The sequence below is a fragment of the Scyliorhinus torazame genome, chromosome 28, assembly GCF_047496885.1.
Source record: "Scyliorhinus torazame isolate Kashiwa2021f chromosome 28, sScyTor2.1, whole genome shotgun sequence".
In the NCBI taxonomy this organism is placed as follows: Eukaryota; Metazoa; Chordata; class Chondrichthyes; order Carcharhiniformes; family Scyliorhinidae; genus Scyliorhinus; species Scyliorhinus torazame.
In genome coordinates, this window is record NC_092734.1 from 23,245,750 (window position 1) to 23,268,923 (window position 23,174).

The 23,174-nt window shown below is 47.2% G+C and overlaps 1 protein-coding gene and 1 long non-coding RNA gene across 5 annotated transcripts in view; one reads left to right on the forward strand and one right to left on the reverse strand.

Moving 5' to 3' along the window:
- Window positions 1-4,431: 4,431 nt before the first annotated feature.
- Window positions 4,432-19,194, reverse strand: LOC140403581 (uncharacterized). The gene is made up of 2 exons (XR_011938355.1): window positions 19,146-19,194; window positions 4,432-5,941 (listed from the first exon to the last, which is right to left on the reverse strand). It is a non-coding gene; the product is annotated as an uncharacterized lncRNA (long non-coding RNA).
- The window catches only part of kat6b (K(lysine) acetyltransferase 6B), a 235,780-nt gene continuing 231,154 nt past the window's right edge, over window positions 18,549-23,174 (forward strand). For all 4 annotated transcript variants that reach the window (XM_072491649.1, XM_072491650.1, XM_072491651.1 and 1 more), the window contains exons 1-2: window positions 18,549-18,705; window positions 19,508-20,431. In XM_072491649.1, coding sequence (XP_072347750.1) covers window positions 19,808-20,431 — 624 coding nt within the window. In that variant the 5' untranslated portion in view covers window positions 18,549-18,705; window positions 19,508-19,807. The remainder of the gene's footprint in view (window positions 18,706-19,507; window positions 20,432-23,174) is intronic.

The following is a 23,174-nucleotide window of genomic DNA, read 5'->3' on the forward strand; positions in this document are numbered from 1 at the left end:
GAGATTTATAGAGAGATGAGGGAAGAGGGGGAGGAGTCGGTGGGCGAACTAAAAGGAAAGTGGGAAGAAGAATTAGGGGAGGAGATAGAGGAGTGTATGTGGGCTGATGCCCTAAGCAGGGTAAATTCCTCTTCCTCATGCACCAGGCTTAGCCTGATTCAATTTAAGGTGCTACATAGAGCACACATAACGGGGGCAAGATTGAGCAGGTTCTTTGGAGTGGAGGACAAATGTGGGAGGTGTGGCGGGAGCCCGGCAAACCACGCACATATGTTTTGGGCGTGCCCGGCACTGGAAGGGTATTGGAAGGGAGTGACGGGAGTGATTTCGCGGGTGGTGAAGGCCCGGGTAAAACCAGGCTGTGGGTTAGCTCTATTTGGAGTTGCGGAAGAGCCGGGAGTGCAGGAGGCGAAAGAGGCCGACGTTGTGACCTTTGCGTCCCTAGTAGCCCGGCGCAGGATCCTACTCATGTGGAAGGAGGCGAAACCCCCCGGACTGGAGGCCTGGGTAAATGATATGGCGGGGTTCATTAAACTGGAGCAGATAAAGTTTGCCCTGAGAGGATCGGCTCAAGGGTTCACCAGGCAGTGGCAGCCATTTCTCGACTACCTAGGGGAACGTTAGAGGGAAGACAGATGATCAGCAGCAGCAACCCAGGGGGAGGGGGGGGGTTTAGTTTAGTTTAGGTCAATAGACAATGGGGTTTTGTTACCTGTGTATTGTTAAATATTTCTGTTTTGTTATTGTTTCGTTTGCTTTGTAAGAGGGAAAAATTGTTGTTTGGAAAAATTTTTCAATAAAATATATTTTTTTAAAAAGATGCTAAACAGCAAGAATTGCATGGTTGGGGTATACACGGAAGTACCGGATAGGGGACAAAGAGCTCTATCCCACAGATGGATTTGCACGGAAAAGGTTCTTCCAGATGGAACTTATAAGGCAAAGGCCAGGCTTGTGGCAAGGGGATTTGAAGAAAGCTTAGAAGATCAGGATTTAAGGGTAGATTCACCTACAGCAGGAAAGGTTATTTTAAAGATCTTCTTGGCTCTATTAGCCACAAAGGCATGGGAATGCAAATCTATAGATATAAAAGCTGCCTTTTTGCAGGGGCTTCAGCTCCAGAGAGACATTTTTCTCCGTCCTCCTAAAGAAGCAGCTAACACAGAAGGGGTACTCTGGAAGTTGACCAAATGTGTATATGGATTAAATGATGCATCTAGAGTCTGGTATTTTTCAGTAAGGTCAGTTTTGTTAAAGTTAGACTGTTGCCAGTTGAAAGCAGATCCTGCAATGTTTTACTGGCACTATGAAGGAAATCTTTCTGGCATCTTTATGATGCATGTCGATGATTTTTTGTGGGGTGGGACTAGTGATTTTGAAGCTATTGTAATCTCTGATTTGAGGAAAGAATTCAGGGTTGGAAGTCAGACTTCCGGTGCATTTAAATATATTGGATTGGAAATTGGACAGATTAAGTTAGGGGCAACTTTACGTCAGCAATCTTATTTGGAAAGCATAGACCTGATAGAAAAAGAGCAACTGCGAAGTTTAATTGGGCAACTGAACTGGTTAGGTAGACAGACTAGACCGGACGTGAGTTTTGATGTCTTAGAGCAGAGTACAAAAATGAATGATCCCAAAGCGGAAGACATAATAAGAGCAAATAAAGCGTTGGCCAAACTAAAAATGCAGGAGTGTGTTTTGAAGTTCCCGGTTTTAGGTGACCTTAGGCACTTAAAACTCATAGTTTATAGTGATACGTTCTACGCAAATTTATGTGATGGGGTTTCAAGCGCAGGAGGTTTTATAATTTTCCTTTTGGAGAACAATGGTAAATGTTGCCCGCTTGTGTGGGAAACAAAGAAAATAAGGAGTGGTAAAAAACACTTTGGCTGCTGAGATGTTAAGCCTTGTAGAGGCGGTGGATATGGTCTTTTATATAAGTCAGATACTGACAGACATTTTGGGAGTAGGGGCTTTGGGTAACATACCTATTGACTGTCACATTGACAATAAATCCCTGTGGGAAAATGTGCACTCCACAAAAAGTGTCAATGAAAAGAGGTTACGGATAGACATCGCAAGTTTGAAGCAGATGTTGGACAGAGGGGAAATAACAAAAATTAAATGGGTCGACAGTAGCTATCAACTGTCAGACTGTTTTACGAAAAGAGGGGCGGGTTCATAGAAACTTTTGGATATTGTTAATGAAGGGCGCTTGTTTCTGTGACTTTTTTTCTTTCTCATCCAAACAAAAGAAAACTGAACAAATAAAAGTGGGGGAAATCATGTGTGTGTTTTGAGTTTCTTGAAATTTTGTTTTCACCTAATTGTTTTTTTTCTCCAAGGAAGGGGAGACTGTTAAGTAATGGGTTAAGAGACATTGCAATTAGTTGTCTCATTTATGTTCAGTATCCATTAATTGAGACTGATATGTAAAGGGGCTTCAGGTGGCCTCTGTCAGGGGATGTGTAGTTAGAGTTTTGTGCAGAGTCTGTTGGAATGAAATAAATGTGTGTTGGTGAAAAAGGAACAGAACTTTAGACTCTTCATATCACAGCAACTAAAACGTCTAACAGACAGTGGTGTTCCTCAAGGGTCAGTGATGGACCAATGCTTTTTTATTGCTATGTATAAATGGCTTCTATCTTAGAAGCAGAGTAAAATGTTAAAATTTGTCAAAATACAAAACTTGGACTGGCAAATGATGAGGATGATACGAATTGCAACAGGACACTAGCAGAATGGGCAGTCAAGTGGCAGATGCAATTCAATATAGGCACGTGTGTGGTGATGCATTTTGGCAGACGGGATAGGGAGAGGCAATATAGACTTAATGGAGGACGCATGTGCATCGACCTTTGCAGGTGACAGGACTTATTGAGAGAATAGTTAAAGCATGTGTGATCATGGGCTTCAGAAAGATGGGCATTGAGTACAAAAGTACAGAAGCTATGTTGAAATTATATAGGCTCTGGTGGGGCCCCAGTAGAGTATTGTGTTCAGTTGTGGTTATCACACTGTAGGAAAGATGTGAAGGCCCTTGAGAGGATGCAGAGGCGTTTTACCAGGCAGTCCCAAGGATGGGGGATTTTAGTTACAAGGTTAGGTTGGGAAGGCTGAGTTCTCTTTCGGAAATTGAGAGGAGTTTTGATCGAGGGATACAAGATTAATCCAGGCTTAGATAAGATGGACAAGGAAAACTTCCTATTAACTGATTGTACAAGGACTAGGGACCACAGTTTTAAGATTTTAAGCAAGAGATGCAAGGAAAATGTGAGCATTTTGTTTTTACACAGCGAGCGGCAATTGCCTGGAATTCACTGCCCATAAGAAAGGAAATTGGAAACTGACCATGGAAATTGGATGGGCACCTGAAGCACATAGACTTGCATGAGGTCCCCGACAGAAACATCTTTGCTTGTCCCTATGAATTTGTGACAAGGTTGGACTGCATCTGCAATCTTTTATGGTTCTTGGTTACTGTTCCACTCTGACTTAAAGGTGATATTACTAGGTAAGCTACCTTGTGCCCAGTAATAGCATCAGATTAGTATTGACTGCTTCCTGCTGTTCTCCAAGCAGGTCTTCAATATTGTACTACAATCTTGGTTACAAAAGGCCTTTTGCAAAAACAGTTACACTTCTATATCAATTTAATGTTCTGGTTACCTGAATTCAAGCTCAGTTCAGATTTAAAGCCCAGTTCTCCATTCAGCAGTTTGGATTATTAATATTTTTGGGGGGGGTGTAGGCATCACTGCTAAGGCTGGCAGTAGTTGTCTATCCCTGATCGCTTGTGGGCCAGCCTTGAACCACCAGAGTCATGGGGTTGAGGTAGACGCATCGTGCTCTTTTCTGTAGCAATTTGGTACAACCAAGTGGTTTGCTGTGCCGTTTCAGAGGGCAGTGTAAACCAGACTGGGTAAGGATGACAGATTTGCACCCCCCCCCCCCCTCCCCCCAGTAAACCACATGGGTTTTCACCACAATCCAGTAGTTTCATGATTATTATTAATGAAACTAGCATTTTATTCCAGATTTATTAATTAAATTTAAATTCCCTCAGCTACTAAGTAAAATTCGAACTTGTGTCTCTGGTGCATTAGTTCCAGGCCTGTGGCTTGGAGGTCCATTAACATTATCACTGTGCTTTTGACCCACTATCATACAAATACATGGAAATGATGGGAGAGGAAAGGATGCACTGGTCTATATAGTTTCATGCATCATGTATTACAACACAGCCTCCCCACCTAGTCCAAAGCCATGTAATCTTTAGCAGAGGCAAAATAAAAAAATCTCAAACCAAGCCAATGAGGGGGGAAAGACCTGGTAAAGCAATAACAAAGATATAACTTATGTCATATTGTTACACGACTAAAATGCCAGTTTAAAAGCCTAATTAAAAGAATACAATGATTTCTAAAATTGTGAAATGTTCAAAATTTTAATTAGAACGTTTACATTCAATGATTTTTTTTGCAATCACACTGGTGATTGGTGTTCCAATATGATATTACAATTTTGATTTCATAACCGTTTTCAAGGCACTACTTTTACAATTATCAGGGAGAAGTTCATTTATAAATCTATTTCCTGCTCAATTTTAAGAACAAAATTAAAATGGTAGCATTTATCAACTCCCCATTTAATGTTAGCAATGACTAGTAAAACAGTAAATGCAATTATGCATTTGAATAATCAATCTGGAAAATTAATTGCCTCCATCATGACGGGCAATTCAGTAATCATAATTCATAATTTTGAAGTGTGTTAAAATCGAAAAAAAGTATTTTAAATAAATGACAAAGGAAAAATCACGATCGGACCATTTGGGTGCAGAAGATAAACTCTCAGGTAATGACAGTGAAATGGCAGAAATATTGAATAATTACTTTGCCTCATTACCTAGGGAGGCGACAAGGTAAGGTGGACTTGACATTCGAAGAAAACATCAAAGACCTCCAAGACAGGAAATGGGGGCGATAATTTGTATTATAAAGTAGTTCAGCTTAGAATAAAACATTTGGTCAGTATGTGCATATTAAAAGCAGCTAGGGAAGAGATAGTGACCATCATAATTATAAAATTCATCAGAAAATGTTAAACTGACAGAGGAATATAGAACATTATTCCTATATTTAAAAATGGAGCTAGAGCAAGTCCAAAGAACATTAGATTGCATAGCTTAACATTGTGGAAATGCTCCCTCTCAGCTGAGCAGCCCAGCGGCAACTGACAAGACCCCACACAGGCTGAACACATGCTGGCGCATGGCCACAACCACAGACAAAAAAAATTAAAAGTCCCATGCACTTAAATTTAAATGTAGGCAATGTAAACAAACAAAAAATTATGAGGGGACATTAGTTAGTGATGGGAAAGATAATGGAATCTTTACTCAAAGGTGCAATAAAATAAATCATCTCTGAACCCAACATGTAACAAAGAATAGCCAACATGCATTTCAAAAGGATGGCCATGCTTGACCAACTTTACTAAATACAGAGACAAAGAAGAGACAAAGAAATATAGTGGATGTCGTATATTTGGATCTTAAGGTCCTTCATAGGTCATGACTAAAGTTAGAGCTTTTACCGATGATTTGGGCTCGGGAGCCAAAATACAATTTAAGGATGACACCGGAGGGAGACTGTGACAAAACACAGGAAGATGTTAATGAACTTGCAGAATGGGGAGTGTACATGGTAGCACCGTGGTTTGCTCTGTTGCTTCACAGCTCCAGGGTCCCGGGTTCGATTCCCGCTTGGGGTCACTCTGCGGAGTCTGCACGTTCTCCCTGCGTCTGCGTGGGTTTCCTCCCACAAGTCCCGAAAGACGTGCTGTGAGGTGAATTGGACATTCTGAATTCTCCCTCTTGTACCTGGACAGGTGCTGGACTGTGGGCGCCGAGGGGATTTTTACAGTCGCTTCATTGCTGTGTTAATGTAAAAGATAATCATTATTATGTAAATGGCAAATAAATTTTGATGGAGATAATTGTGAAGTAGTGCATTTTGGTAGAGTGAGAAACCAGGCCATATAGCTCCTTTGAAAATAACAATCTGAATGAGATAGAAGAGCAAAGTGATCAAGAAATACAGAGACACAAACCATTAGAAGTAACAGTGCAATTTGGTAAGGTCATTAAAATATATAAACCAAGGAGTGTGTTTCATTTCAAAAGGAACAGAACTGAAAAACAAGGAAGTTGTAGCAAATTTGCATATAAACCGAGGTTAGACCACACATGGAGTACTCTGCAAAGTTCTGGTCTAACATTAAAAAAAAGGATATCTAGGTTCTGAAGAAAGTGCGAAGACGATTCACAAAAATGATGCCTGGACAGAGAGGTTAGAACTACTAGAAAAAACTGAATAGACTGGAGCATTTTTCTCTAGAAAAGAGAAAACTGAGGTGTGATCTCTTTGTTACATGTTGGGTTTAGAGATGATTTATTTTATTGCACCTTTGAGTAAAGATTCCATTATCTTTCCCATCACTGACTAATGTCCCCTCATAATTTTTTGCTTGTTGTACATTGCCTACATTTAAGTGCATGGGACTTTTAATTTTTTTTTGTCTGTGGCTGTGGCCACGCGGTCTTTAAAATTATGACTGGTTTTCATAGCATAAGCACGGAGAAGATGCTCCCACTTTAATGGTGAGTCCAAAACAAGAAATTTTCAATATAAGATAACCAATAATAAACCCAACAAAGAATTCAGAAGAAAGAATGGTTGGAATGTGGAACTTGCAAGCACATGAAATAGTTGAGGTAAATAGCGTAAATGCAAGTAACAAGAAATTAGATAAATATATGAGGGAGAAAGGTATCAAAGATTATGCAGATAAAGCTGAGTTGGAGGAGGCTCGTATGGAGCATAAAGAGCATAAACACCAACACAAAACAGTTAGTTGACCCTGTTGGCCCCTTCCTGTATTGTGAATTATATGTAAAAATGGTTGAATATTTATTATGCATCCCTCAACATAATTGTTGAATCCTAATCTGTTTTAAAATCTACTGGTCATATATTGGCTCATATGTTTCGGAAGGAACCTAATTTATACAATCATCAAGCAGCATTTTCTTAGGTCATTGAAATATTTCATGTAACTTTCATAAACCGTTGGAAAATAGGCTGAATCATGAAATCAAGCCATGGAAGTAATTAAATATCAGCACAGGATCCTTCAGTTAACTAATATTAACTATATTGATGGACAAGTATTGATTACATTGTCATGTTAATCACATTATATCAGTTGTTGGTGTATACAAGCATTTCAAGAGGTTTTGAAATAACACTTAGTGATCACTTATTGTCACAAGTAGGCTTCAATGAAGTTACTGTGAAAAGCCCCTAGTCGCCACATTCCGGCGTCTGTTCGGGGAGGCTGGTACGGGATTTGAACCCACGCTGCTGCCTTGTTCTGCATTACAAGCCAGCTATTTAGCACACTGTGCTAAGTACTAGATAGGGATAGATTTTTATCCGAACAGCTGTTCTTTTTTCATACTATTCCTTCACATTCTAGCCACAGTTGCGTATTGGCATTTTGATGTTTTTAACTTGGATCATTTACTTTGAAGGTTCCGTGTCGAATACAGAAAAAGGAATACTAGTTTTGGTTGTGACGATGGAAACAAATGTACAAAGTGTAGAAAGTCTCTGAAGTTCACAAACCCGACTATAGAAGCTTACAAAAAAATAACTTGCAACAGGAATGATTGTACAGACTGATATTTCTATTACCTATGTACGTGAATGTGGGAGAACATACTTACACATAGCATTTGTCAAATTAAATTTTCCTGTTTCGGTGCATAAAATGCACTTTACAAAGAGAATACTCTGGGGAACTATGGAATAATAAAAAGCATGTTGAACTGCAGTATGAGTAGGCAGCCATACATTACCTCATCATAATACATACAGAAATGTTTGTGCAAAAAGGTGAACTCTCTGGAATCTGAAACACACATATAGGACTGCTCAGCCCTCTTATTGCCAATAAAAATTGATTTTGGTTAAAAAGAGGTGACTGGGTATATTTTTTGTAGGTTAATGAAGGAATGTAGCCTCTTTAGGACGCCGCTCCTGTGGGCCAATGACTGAAGTACCTTTGGGCCAGTCCAGAAACAAATATGTTCATCTTGCACATGAAGTAAAGTAGCTGGATTTGTGGTGTACCAGATTCCTGGTGTTCTGCAGAGATATTTTTTAGTTATTCTGTTATAATTGGTTTGGAATTCCCTTCCCCATGAGGTTGTGGAGGCTGGGACAATTTGAGCTTTCAAGACCGAGAAGGAGATTGATAGATTTTTGTTAGGTGAAGCTATCCAGCAAAATGGAACCAAAGTAAAATGAAGTTGAGGTGCAACTAAACCACGATAATAATCATAACCATTATTAGTGTCATACATAGGTTTACATTAACACTGCAATGAAGTTACTGTGGAAATCCCCGATTATTATTATCTAATTGAATGGTGGAACGGGCTAGATCTGCTGAATGGGTTGTTTCCTATATTTACAGTTCATGTTGAATTTTCTCCTCAAATTTATTTTAAATTGATGAAAAAGGGACTGCTACAAATTAGAAATAAATCTCAATTTGTATTGTAACAGTTCCATTCATTTGTTGAATAAATGTTGCATTCAGTTCACTTTGTAGGATTTTATTGGTGTAATTTAAGTGATCCACCTTCAAAAAATTATAATTGCCTTTTACAACTGGGGTTTTAATTTGTTAATGCTTTTCTTCGCCAATGCTATAGTTATTCAGCATGAATTTCAGTACTTACAGCTGTACCAGCTGTTTGAATTTGTTACAACTGCTGATGGCTCTGGAGAAAGTCATTTTTGATGTTTTTCACACGTGTGTGTGTGTGTGTGTATAATAAATGTGTTCCTACTCGTGAGAATTTTGTGCATGATGCGATATCGATACCCACAAATGGGGCTACTAAACAAAACTTTATTAAATTGTTCAGTGAAGTATTCCACGCATATCATAGGGGCTGGGAGCAATGGGCACCATGGGCGGGATTCTCCAATAATGGGGTTATGTCCCCACTCCAGCGTCGAAACGCCGGCGTTCCTTGAAGAAAGTCCAGAGTGATTCTCCAACCTGAAGGGGACTAGCAGGACCCCGGAGTACTCCAAGCAGCTCTGCCTGCCGATATGGGGCCCTGCACTTCCGGTCGGGAATCCACGCATGCGCATGGCGGTGGACTCCGGCGGCCACCCCGCACTACATGGCGGACGAACAACACGGAGCGGCCCCGAAAATATAGCCCCCCGGTATCTCGCACGCCCGCGGATCGGTGGCCCCCGACCGCTAGCCTGGCCGTCCCTGAGGCTACCCCCCCACCCCGGTGAAGGATCCACCGCCCCCAAACAGGGTGGCCGCGTACTGAGTCCGCAGCCGCCGCCGACTGTTCCTGACAAGCAAAACATGGTTAGAACCACGCCATCGGGAACTCGGCCAGTTGTCGTTGGTGAATCGCGGGGAGGGGGGGCCTCTGTCAATGGCCCCTACCCACGCCGTGTAGACCGTACCCGCGCGATTTTCCGGGGACGCGATTTTGGCGTGGGGCCTCAGAGAATTCCACCCCGTATATATTTGGGGAAATATACACACTGTGGCCTCACAGTGCCAGGGATCTGGGTCCGGTTCTGGCCTTGGGTGACTGTGTGAGTTTGCACGTTCTCCCCGTGTCTCCATGGGTTTCCTCCCGTTGCTCCAGTTTCCTCCCAAAGTCCAAAGATGTGCACGTTAGCTGGATTGGCTATGCAAAATTGCCCCTTAGTGTCAAAGGTTAGGTGGCTAGGCAATCACCAGTGCACTGATAGGGTGGTGTGGGTCTTGGTAGAGTGCAATTTCAGACGGTCATTGCAGACCCAATGAGCCAAATGGTCATCTGAACTGTCAGGGATTCTATGGATTCACAGGCGGCCACGTGCATAGCTGATTTGCAGACGTATATTACAAATTTAAGTTGGAAAGTGTGTGGTTAACATACAAATGTTTTTTTTAAATTATTTAAAAAATAATAATGTTTATTAAAGATTTGCATAAAATATCAATAACAAAATGAGAAAGAAAAAAGAACCCAACAGGGTTAAGTACAAAACACAATCTAAAAAAGCAACCCCCCAAACCCCTCCCCCCCGTACCTAAATAATAAATTAACATTAACACCCCGACTTAACACAACAGGAGTATACACCCCCTCAGACCCTCCAGTGTAAATAACATAAACAAAAATAAAGTAAACCCCCCCCCCCCGAGCTGCTGCTGCCATTGACCAATGACTAGCGTTCTGCCAGAAAGTCTAAGAACGGTTGCCACCGCCTAAAGAACCCTTGTACCGACCCTCTCAAGGCGAATTTCACCCTCTCCAATTTAATGAACCCTGCCATATCGCTGATCCAGGATTCCACGCTTGGGGGCCTCGCATCTTTCCACTGAAGGAGAATCCTTCGCCGGGCTACCAGGGACGCAAAGGCCAGAATTCCGGCCACTTTCGCCTCCTGCACTCCCGGCTCCTCTGCCACCCCAAATATTGCGAGCCCCCAGCCCGGTCTGACCCTGGATCCTACCACCCTCGACACCATCCTCGCTACGCCCTTCCAAAATTCCTCCAGCGCTGGGCATGCCCAGAACATATGGGTGTGATTTGCTGGGCTCCCTGAGCACCTAACACACCTGTCCTCACCCCCAAAGAACCAGCTCATCCTTGTCCCGGTCATGTGTGCCCTGTGCAGCACCTTAAACTGTATGAGGCTGAGCCTCGCGTACGAAGAGGAAGAATTCACCCTCCCTGGGGCATCTGTCCACATCCCCTCTTCGATCTCCTCTCCCAACTCCTCCTCCCACTTACCTTTCAACTCCACCACCGAGGCCTCCTCCTCCTCCTGCATCACCTGCTAAGTTTCCGAGATCTTCCCCACTCCCACCCACCCCCCCGAGAGCACCCTGTCCTGTACTGTGTGTGGCAGTAGCCATGGGAATTCCACCACCTGCCGTCTGGCAAATGCCCTTACCTGTAAGTACCTGAAGGTGTTCCCTGGGGGGAGCCGGTACTTCTCCGTACTTCTCCTCCAGTTCTTCCTGGGGCGAACTGGTGGTTCCCCCGTAATGGAGTCCACGCTGAGGCCCCAACTTCCCCCCCATGCCGCCTCCACTGCCCCCAAATTTTGAGGGCCGCCACCACCACCGGGCTCGTGGTATACCTCCTTGGAGGGAGCGGCAGCGGCGCCGTTGCCAGTGCCCCCAGATTCGTACCCACACAGGACGCCGTCTCCAGCCTCTTCCATGCAGCCCCCTCCCCCTCCATCACCCACTTGCACCATTGTCGCATTGGCGGCCCAGTAGTACCCACAGAGGTTGGGCAGCGACAGCTCCCCCTATCTCTACTCCGCTCCAGGAACACCCTTCTCACCCTCGGAGTCCCTCGCGCCCACACAAACCCCATTATGCTCCTGTTAACCCGCCTGAAAAAAGCCTTCGGGATAAACACGGGGAGGCACTGGAACAGGAACAAAAACCTTGGGAGCACCGTCATTTTGATTAACTGCACCCTACCCGCCAAGGACAGTGGCAACGCGTCCCCACCTCTTGAACTCCTCCTCCATTTGCTTCACCAGCCTTGTAAAGTTAAGCCTATGCAGGGCCCCCCAGTTCCTGGCCACCAGGACCCCCAAATATCTGAAGCTCCTCTCCGCCCTTTTTAGTGGGAGCTCGCCAATCCCCCTCTCCTGGTCCCCTAGCTGAACTACGAACAGCTCGCTCTTCCCCATATTGAGCTTGTACCCCGAAAAGTCCCCGAATTCCCTAAGGATCCTCATTACCTCTGGCATTCCTCCCACCGGGTCCGCCACATACAGCAGCAGGTCGTCCGCATAAAGCGACACCCTATGCTCCTCCCCACCCCACACCAACCCCCTCCAGTTCCTCAACTCTCTCAGTGCCATAGCCAGGGGTTCAATCGCCAGTGCGAAGAGCAGGGGGGACAGGGGACACACCTGTCTCGTCCCTCGGTGCAACCGAAAGCACTCGGGCCTCCTCCTATTTGTGGCCACACTCGCCATCGGGACCTCATACAACAGCCTAACCCACCTGACAAATCCCTCCCCAAACCAGAACCTCTTCAGCACCCCCCACAGATACCCCCACTCTACCCTATCGAAGGCTTTCTCAGTGTCCATCGCCACCACTATCTCCGCCTCCCCCTCCCTCACCGGCATCATGATAACGTTCAAAAGCCTCCGCACATTCGCGTTCAGCTGTCTCCCCTTCACAAACCCCGTCTGGTCTTCATGGATGATCTGCGGCACACAATCCTCAATCCTCGTGGCTAAGACCTTCGCCAGCACCTTGGCATCTACATTTAGCAAGGAAATCGGTCTGTAAGACCCACATTGCAGGGGATCCTTGTCCCGCTTCAGGATCAAGGAGATCAGTGCCCGGGACATCGTCGGGGGTAAAGCCCCCTCCTCCCTTGCCTCATTAAAGGTCCTAACTAACCGGGCCCAACAGGTCCATATATTTTTTATAGAACTCGACCGGGAAACCGTCCGGCCCCGGTGCCTTCCCCGCCTGCATGCTTCCTATCCCTTTGATCAGCTCCTCCAGCCCAATCGGGGCCCCCAGTCCCGCCACCAGTCCCTCTTCCACCTTTGGAAACCTCAATTGGTCCAGGAAACGGTCCATCCCTCCCTCCTCCCATGGGGGCTCGGATCGGTACAACTCCTCATAGAAGTCCCTGAAGACCCCATTGATGCCAACCCCACTCCGCACCACGCTCCCTCCCCTGTCCTTAACTCCCCCGTTTTCCCTCGCTGCGTCCCGCTTCCGAAGCTGATGCGCCAGCATCCGGCTTGCCTTTTCCCCATACTCGTAGACCGCCCCCTGGGCCTTCCTCCACTGCACCTCCGCCTTCCTGGTGGTCACCAGGTCGAATTCGGCCTGGAGGCTGCACCTCTTCCTCAACAATCCTTCCTCAGGCTCTTCCGCATACCTCCTGTCTACCCTCACCATCTCCCTCACCAGCCTCTCCCCCCGCTCCTTGTGGGCCCTAATGGAGATCAGCTCTCCCCTCACCACCGCATTCAGTGCCTCCCATACCATCCCCACTCGGACCTCCCCATTGTCGTTGGTCTCCAAGTACCTCTCTATACTTCCTCGGATCCGCTCGCTCACCTCCTCGTCCGCCAACAGCCCCACCTCCAAGCGCCACAGCGGGCGCTGGTCCCTCTCCTCCCCCATCTCCAAGTCCACCCAATGCGGGGCATGGTCCGAAATGGCTATTGCCGAATACTCGGTATCCTCTACTCTCGCTATCAGCGCCCTACCTCAAAATGAAAAAGTCGATTCGAGAATAAGCCTTATGGACATGTGAGAAGAATGAAAATTCCCTAGCCCCCGGCCTTGCAAATCTCCAAGGGTCCACCCCTCCCATTTGGTCCATAAATCCCCTCAACACTCTAGCCGCTGCCGGCTTCCTACCCGTCCTAGATCTGGAGCGATCCAGTGCCGGATCCAACACCGTGTTAAAGTCTCCCCCCATTATCAGGCCCCCCACTTCCAAGTCTGGGATCCGACCCAACATACGCCGCATAAAACCCGCATCGTCCCAGTTCGGAGCATACACATTGACCAGTACCACCCTCTCTCCCTGCAACTTACCACTTACCATTATGTACCTACCGCCATTATCTGCCACAATGCTCGACGCCTCGAATGACACCTTCTTTCCCACCAAGATCGCCACTCCTCGATTTTTGGCATCTAGCCCCGAGTGAAACACCTGACCTACCCACCCTTTCCTCAGTCTTACCTGGTCTGCCACCTTCAGGTGTGTCTCCTGGAGCATAACCACATCCGCCTTGAGCCCCTTCAGGTGCGTGAACACACGGGCCCGCTTAACCGGCCCATTCAGTCCCCTTACATTCCAGGTTATCAGCCGGATCAGGGGGCTACCCGCCCCCTTCCCCCGCCGACTAGCCATGACCCCTCCTCGGCCAGCCACGCGCCCCACACCCAGCCCGTTCCCCACAGCGGCATACCCCCATCTCGACCCCCCCCACTCGCTCCAGCTCCTCCTTGGCCTTAGCAGCAGCAACTCGATTCCCCCCCCCCCCCCCACCCCCCCCCCCCCGGCTAGGACCCATCCTAGCTGGTTTGCTCCCCCCATTGCACTTCCGCAAGTCAGCCGACTCCTGCTGACCCCGGCCACTCCCGCCTCCCCTTCGACTCCTCCCATTGTGTGGCACACCCTCCTCTCCCACTCCCCATCCACAGGCTCTCCCCCTCCCCCCTCCGTTCTAAGCGTGGGAATCAATCCTCGCTTCCCCGCACTGGCCCCGACCCCCCCAGTCTTCGGCACGGGAAAAAAGCCCCCGCTCTCCACCTACCAGGCCCCGCCACCAACCAAAACAGTGCCCAACCCGCCCCATCCACCCTCCCCAACCCGAAAAAGAAAAACACAGAGAAAAAGAAACCCAAAACAATGCAAAGGCCCCCCCCCCCCCCCCCCCCAAACCAAAAATAGGCATAACATATCCACCGCAGTCCCCAATCGCCGATCCCGACCCTCAGTCTGTGTCCAGCTTCTCGGCCTGAACAAAGGCCCACGCCTCCTCCGGAGACTCAAAATAATGGTGCCGGTCCTTGTAGGTGACCCACAGTCGCGCCGGCTGCAACATGCCAAACTTCACCCCCTTCCTGTGCAGCACCGCCTTCGCTCGATTGTACCCGGCCCTCCTCTTCGCCACCTCCGCACTCCAGTCCTGATATATCCGAACCTCCGCATTCTCCCACCTGTTGCTCCTCTCCTTCTTGGCCCACCTGAGCACACACTCCCGATCGACGAACCGATGGAACCGCACCAGCACCGACCGCGGAGGCTCGTTAGCCTTGGGCCTCCTCGCCAACACTCTATGGGCCCCTTCCAGCTCCAGGGGCCCCTGGAAGGACCCCGCTCCCATCAGCGAGTTCAACATGGTGACCACATAGGCCCCCACATCCGGCCCCTCCAGCCCCTCCGGGAGGCCCAGAATCCACAGATTCTTCCGCCTCGACAGATTCTCTATCTCCTCAAATCGCTTTTGCCATTTCTTGTGGAGCGCCTCGTGCGTCTCCATCTTTACCGCCAGGACTAAGATCTCGTCCTCATTGTCAGAGATCTTTTGTCGAGCCTCTCGGATCGCCACCCCCTGGGCCATCTGTGTCTCCAGCAGCTTATCAATAGAAGCCTTCATTGGCTCTAGCAGGTCCGTTTTAATCTCTCTGAGGCAGCGCTGGATACGCTCCTGTTGCTCCTCTGCCCACTGCCTCCACGCTGCCTGGTCTCTGCCCACCGCCATTTTGTCCTTCTTCCCTCCCTTCTTCAGGTCCACCACCACCTTTATTGTCGCCCCGCTCCTAGTTAAAGCCATATACTGACGGGGAGCTATTATTAACTCCTTCCCACACCGGGAAACATCAAAAAAGTGCCCTTGGGGGCCCTGAAAAGAGCCCAAAAGTCCGTTTTTGCGGGAGCTACCGAATGTGCGACTTAGCTCCGCATAGCCGCAACTGGAAGTCAACGTACAAATGTTGAAGCGTGCAGCATCCGGGTTAACAAAAAGGGGAGTGAATAGGGATTGTATGATGTAAACATTCTGTGATTCTATGTAGCATAAAAGGGACATAACCGTGAGCCATGGTTAATGGTTGGCATGGTAGCACCGTGGTTAGCGCTACTGCCTTACAGCCCCAGGGACCCAGGTTCAATTCCAACCTTGGGTGACAAGTGGATTTTGCACGTTCTCCCTATGCCTGCGTGGGTTCCCTCTGGATGCTCTGTTTTCCTCCTGCAGTCCAAAGATGTACAGGTTAGATGGATTGGCCATGATAAATTGCCCCTTAGTGTCCAAAAAAGAGGTTAGGTGGGGTTACGGGGATAGAACGGGGGCATGAGCCTGGGTGGGGTGCTCCTTCGGAGGGTCAGTGAAGACCCGATGGGCTGAATGGTCTCCTTCTGCACTGTAGTGATTCTATGAACTGCTGGTATTCCGCACACTGGTACTTAAATCATTCTGTTTTTAGTTGCTATGTATTTAACAAATACACACAATGTTTATACATGCGCTGTATTCTCTGAAAATTGAACTTAGATTCCACTCGGTTACAAAGTGGGAACACTGTCCACTGGCAAAGTGTTCTAGTTTCATTCATTCTTTATGCTGTGTTGTTTCATTTGGAGCACATTTCTGATAGTTCATATTTCGTTACTACGCCTTGCAATATGAGGTTCCACTGTGTTGTGAGCCTTGTATAACAAAACAGGATTCTCTCCGACTGAACTCGTGCGTTTCAAAGTAGTCATTCCCATTTAACAAGTGCTCAGGTGCATGAACCTAATTAAAATATGAAAAAGCTGGTACCAACCGCACAAAATGATACAATATTTTTCATGTGACTTTTGATCAGTAAATCTGAACCATATTTCTGAACTTGAGAAAGTATTGGAACTATTGTCATCTCATAGTTTGCTTGCATACAGTTTAGGCTCTCAGATTGACCCTGAATCTTTATTCTTCAAATAGTCGATTAATATTTGTGTGCATATGACCATTTCATCCATTCGATTTGGAATTCCAGGCAGCAGGAGCAACTCGGTTTGTAGATGGCATCGAAAAAAATCCATATTGATGTATCAAGGTTAGCGGAGGGCAATAATATTGCAAAACACATTTTTGCTATAATTAGGGCTTATTTAGTTTGAGACAATGGCTAACTGGTTAGCCGGCGAGAAAGAACATCCCCTAATGTGCATCAAAGTAGAAAATGCAAGTGTACATAGACAGTAGATCTCAAATACAGTTTTTAAAAAAAACGAGGGTTGGAAGAAATGCCCTCAGAATGAATGATGGGCTATTTTGTGTGGTTTACAGTATCTCGCCTGTGTGGTTGATACGTGTGCCATCTGTTACCCTGCGTAAGAGATTGAGACAGCTGGCACATAGCACCAGATCTGAGCCAATAAGCCACCAACCAGGTCTGAAAGCCTGTTTACTGGCAGGTTATTAAGAGGAGGGAGAGGAGACAAATAAATATATCCCCCCCCCCCCCCCCCCCCAAATGACAGTGGCAGACTTGGAAGGGGGAGGGGGGGGGGTTGGGGAAAGGACAGTGGCAGACTTCAAAGCAAAAGCTGGGGGCAGAGGTTGGCAGAGTGAGGGCTGCCTGACAAAACAAGGGCAGAGGAGGCCAACTGGCACTAGCTTGCGGAGGCGCGCACGCACACCATCTTTCGTGGGGGGGGGGGGGGGGTGATGGAGGTGAACAGGCGGCTGCGGGAGACCGAGTCTCGTGAGCGGCGGTTAACATCAGCCAGCAGCCGCCGCCGCCGCGTGGCGGGCCCCGCCCCCCCCCGGGAGCGCGCAGGGCTGACCGGCGCGCGCCGCCCAGTCAGGCAGCGGCCGTTGGGCGACACTCCCGGCGGGGAGCGGGCGGGCTCCGTCCTTCCCCAAGCTGCCAACCGCCTCACATCTCTTTCCTGATCCCCCGGCCCAAACACCGAGGGATGCAAAAAAAAAATAAAGACTTAAAAAAAAAAGAGGCGGGGGAGCCAAGTGCCACTTCCGCGTGTTTTCTTTTATTACAACACATTACAAACGGATGCGCCATCCCCCCCCCGGCTGAGGTGGAAAAACGCAGCAGCTCGGAATGCTGTTTGAAATTTTCAAAAGCAGCGCGAGCGCAGCACCAGACAAGCCGACTCCGATAAATATTAATTTGCGGAGTGAGGAAGGTGGGGGGAACGGCCCACTCGGTCGTGTCGATTCATTCTCCCCTCCCCTTTGCATTACAGGGGGTGGTGGCTGGTGCCGGCCAGGGCAGCAACGCTGCGTTTACACCCCCCGTCCCAGCGCTTGATGCAAAACATAAATAAATCGATCTCTAGTTTAACAGATTCCAGTCCGAAAATAGTAGATTCGGCGGGGGCGCTCCAAAGGCCGCCCCGCGAAGCAGCGGCCGCGTTGCAGGACCACTGAGGGGAGGGGGAACTTGACATTCAGCCGTCGCGGGTGAAAAGCCTCAAAAGGAAATAAAAAAAGAGTTTTAATTCCCTCACGCCGTTTTTGCTCAACTTTAATCGATCCGGGGTTTTGCGGTTCTCGAGACCTGCTTTTGAAGAGAGATTTTTTTTTTTGGGGGGGGGGGGGGGGGAGACGAGAGAGAAATAATTTTGGGGGATTGGGCCGCCGAGCGAAATTAACTTGGGCGGCAGCGTGTCAAACTTAAAATTTCACCTCCAGCTTTGGCCAGTGCGCAAATGACATAAATACCGTGGGCCAACCGAACCTGCTGTGTGTGTGTGTGGGGGTGTGTGTACGGGGGGGGTAATTGACAGGGGGACCTGCCAATCGGGCGGGTGAGGGGGAGTTGATTGACAGGGGGACCTGTCCAATCGGGCGGCTGGAGGGGGGGGAGCGGCCAATGCAGGGGGGGAGCGGAGGCGGGACTTCCCGGCCAGCCAGCAGGTTAGGTTGCGCGCCCGGGCTGTAATGGGACTCCATTCGGCTGTAATCAGTGTCATGTCGCTCTGGTGCACACTCCGGTGCTCAAACATGGGAACAAAATGGCGGCCGCTCCGCTAGCTGTTCGCCGATCCTGCGTTGGAGTCTGAACGGGAGCAAGGTGCGTGATCGGGTTTCCCCCACCCACCCCCCCAAAAGCTGTTTTGTTTCGAAGCCAAGCCTTTCTCCCCCCCTGTTGGAGGCCGGGGAGACTCCGCATTCTGGGCTACCTGAAGAAAATAATGCGGAAGGCTATCTTATCGGCTGCCGTGATTATGGTTAATGACGAGATGTCTTAAAGAAGGATCCTCCTTGAGCTGTAACGCGGCGGCTCTCGGGCATTTGCCGGTGTGAGGCTGAATGCTGATGGTGCGGTACTGAGGCCGATTCGGGCACCGCAGGTACCCCCTCCCCCCCACAGCAGATTGGGCATTTTGTCCCTCTCTGCACTTTCTGTTATCATCATACTTATTATTTCTCATTGCTCCTTCGGAAGACCCGAGCTCCAGGGTGAATGGGGGAGAGAGGTTAGGCAGCCAACGCTTTGCCAAAGTTGCTCACCTGCAAATCCACAACTGAGACGTGATGCGGCCGAGTTTTCTCACTTTATTGATTTTGTTTTGTTGGGTGGGGGTGGGGGGGGGGGGATAGGCTGGGGAGTGACACCATGCCCTAGATATTTACACCAACAATCTGCAGCCAGGCCAAGCCCTTGCACGTGTATTTACAATGGTGACATTCTGATGTAAACATGAGGGGTTTGACATTGTCAATCTAACAGACTGATCATAACCTGCAGATCTGTTGTTACATGTCATGTAGGAGATAAGTTGCTCGTTTTGTGGGGGTTTTTTCCCCCCTCTTCACTGACCTGTGAATTTTGCAGAGGACACATTTGACATTGTTTACCTTTTGCCTTACAGGACCTCCTCCAATATTTACGACTGGTTCCATTGGGAGTCTATTGGAAACCTGTTGGTTGAACCGTCTGAAGATTCTCCTCTTGTCAGGCTAATTGGACTCAGTGCAGCTTTGATGGATATTTTGGACTGGCAAACATGTTTCAGATGTTGGTGCTAAGGCAGGTTCTTGTCCTCACTTCAGTGAATTATTTATTTTCCCAGGAAGCCTTTTAGTTCCTGGCATGGGATTGATCGAATGCAGAGATGAGGAGTAATTTCTATGCCTAACATTGGAATTGAACAACATATGAATGGTCAACCATGGTAAAGCTTGCAAACCCGCTATACACTGAATGGATTTTAGAAGCTATTCAGAAGGTGAAAAAGCAAAAGCAAAGGCCCTCAGAGGAGAGAATTTGCCATGCAGTATCCTCTTCACATGGATTGGATAGGAAGACGGTTCTAGAACAGTTGGAACTCAGTGTGAAAGATGGCACTATTCTTAAAGTTACAAATAAAGGGCTTTCATCCTACAAGGATCCGGAAAAACCTGGACGTTTTACACCCATTAAGCCTTGCAGTCTTTCAAAATCCACACAAGGGTGTACATCGAGAAACTGCATTGACATTAGTAATGTGGACTGGAATAAGATACTCAAGAGAGCAGTTGAAGGATTGGCAGAACCAAATGGTTCCTCACTTAAGAACATAGAGAAATATTTGAGAAGCCAAAGTGATTTAGCCACTATTACCAGCAGTTCCACATTTCAACAGAGGCTTAGACTAGCTACCAAGCGTGCTGTGAATAATGGGCGAATATTAAAGGATGGACCCCTCTACAGAGTGAATTATGGAAATTCAGGAGGCAGGGGAGCAACAAAATACAATAATTTTTCCCCTTCGTCTCTCCTACCAGTCACCCATCTTCCTCATGAAAAGGAAAAGGTAAGTTCACTGCTGATGTATGGGTGGGAAAAGAGAATCCTAACCAATTAACTTGAATTGTTCGCTTAGTTTTGGACATGATGCAGAAATGTTAATATTAAGAAACTGATATAGGGAGCTGTCAATTTAAGGGATCTCTTTGGAATGAGATTTATGATCATAACAAGTGAGGCAAGTTGCAAAGCTATTTAAATGCGAGTTGTGTTTATATTTCGAGCCAAATAAGCACAGTAAACAGTTGGATGAAGCTTGACGGGTTATATTCCTTGGAGTGGGGAACTTTTCTGCATTGGTTGATGTTTGACACAGCAGACCACTCAATAGTACAAAATTGAAGCCTTTTATGATGATGTAATGATCTTAGTGATGTTGATGAGATCTAAGGAGGCATTTAATAGATTATGTTTGAATGATCTGATTCAGTGCTGAGGATGCATTAATCACTTCGAGCTCCCACAGAAGTGGTCTTTCCTGTTTACCTCTGATGAATGTGACTAATTATAAATGGTTGTTTGTCACTTTTACCAGTTCGAACATGATGTCTGACTGGCCTCTGAAGGTCAAAGGTTAAGGATAGCCCAAATGAAGAGTACGATGACCTTACAATCACTTATTTTTCATTATTTTGAACTATTCTAACTACAGATTGGTTTATATTATGAATAGGCGAGGGAAAGAAAGAACTTGTGTTTTATGTGATCCATGTTATAACATCCATCTTCCATAGTGTTTCACGGCTAATTATTTACTTTGGAATGAAAACACTGTCATTGTGGCAGTCAAGTTGCACACATCAAGGACCCACCGACAGAAATAAAATAAATTGTCAAAAGGTTCTATTTGTGATGTCTTGGCTAATGCTTATTCCCCAAGACACTGAAAAAAAACTCCTGATATTTCTGATTACATGAAATCAAAGTATTTTCACATGCAACTGTGATATACCCATAACATCTGCAGCATATGAAAGTAACCTGCTACAAACATTAACAAGATCAGTGACTAGCCAATCTGAACTTTTGATGGCATTAGCTGAAGGATATTTGCAAAGCAAGGTAGTTACTTACCCCTACAAAAATATCCATTGTAAATAAATGTAACAACCAGACTCCCAGGAAGGATGCAAAATAGATGGAAACTTAATCAAAAGTACTGAGGGTATAGAACTTTTTACTTCACTTTGTTTTATATAATGTAAAACGAGTTACCATAAGAGTTTTGGTTAATGGAGCGGGATAGAAAATTGGTTAATGGTCAGAAAGCAGAGAGTAGACAAGGCAGGGATGCCCTCTGTCCCCATTATTGTTTGCACTGGCGATTGAGCCCCTGGCGATAGCGTTGAGGGGTTCCAAGAAGTGGAGGGGAGTACTTAGGGGAGGAGAAGAGCACCGGGTATCTTTGTATGCGGACGATTTGCTACTATACGTGGCGGACCCGGCGGAGGGGATGCCAGAAATAATGCGGATATTTGGGGAGTTTGGGGATTTTTCAGGGTATAAATTGAACATGGGGAAAAGTGAGTTGTTTGTGGTGCATCCAGGGGAGCAGAGTAGAGAAATAGAGGACCTACCGTTGAGGAAGGTAACAAGGGACTTTCGTTACCTGGGGATCCAGATAGCTAAGAATTGGGGCACATTGCATAGGTTAAATTTAACGCGGTTGGTGGAACAGATGGAGGAGGATTTCAAGAGATGGGATATGGTATCCCTGTCAATGGCAGGGAGGGTGCAGGCGGTTAAGATGGTGGTCCTCCCGAGATTCCTCTTTGTGTTTCAGTGCCTCCCGGTGGTGATCATGAAGGCTTTTTTTAAAAGGATTGAAAAGAGCATCATGGGTTTTGTGTGGGCCAGGAAGACCCCGAGAGTGAGGAAGGGATTCTTACAGCGTAGCAGGGATAGGGGGGGGCTGGCACTACCGAGCCTAAGTGAGCATTATTGGGCCGCTAATATTTCAATGGTGAGTAAGTGGATGGGAGAGGAGGAGGGAGCGGCGTGGAAGAGATTAGAGAGGGCATCCTGTAGGGGGACTAGCGTACAGGCTATGGTGACAGCCCCATTGCCGTTCTCACCGAGGAACTACACCACAAGCCCGGTGGTGGTGGCTACACTGAAGATTTGGGGACAGTGGAGACGGCATAGGGGAAAGACTGGAGCCTTGGGGGGGTCCTCTGATAAGAAACAACCATAGGTTTGCCCCGGGGGGAATGGATGGGGGATATGGAATGTGGCAAAGAGCAGGAATAACGCAACTGAAAGATCTGTTTGTGGATGGGAAGTTCGCGAGTCTGGGAGCGCTGACCGAGAAATATGGGTTGCCCCAAGGGAATGCATTCAGGTATATGCAACTGAGGGCTTTTGCGAGGCAACAGGTGAGGGAATTCCCGCAGCTCCCGACACAAGAGGTGCAGGACAGAGTGATCTCAAAGACATGGGTGGGGGATGGTAAGGTGTCAGATATATATAGGGAAATGAGGGACGAAGGGGAGACTATGGTAGATGAACTAAAAGGGAAATGGGAAGAAGAGCTGGGGGAGGAGATCGAGGAGGGGCTGTGGGCAGATGCCCTAAGCAGGGTAAACTCGTCGTCCTCGTGTGCCAGGCTAAGCCTGATTCAGTTTAAGGTATTACACAGGGCACATATGACTGGACCACGGCTCAGTAAATTTTTTGGGGTGGAGGATAGGTGTGCGAGGTGCTCGAGAAGCCCAGCGAATCATACCCATATGTTTTGGTCATGCCCGGCA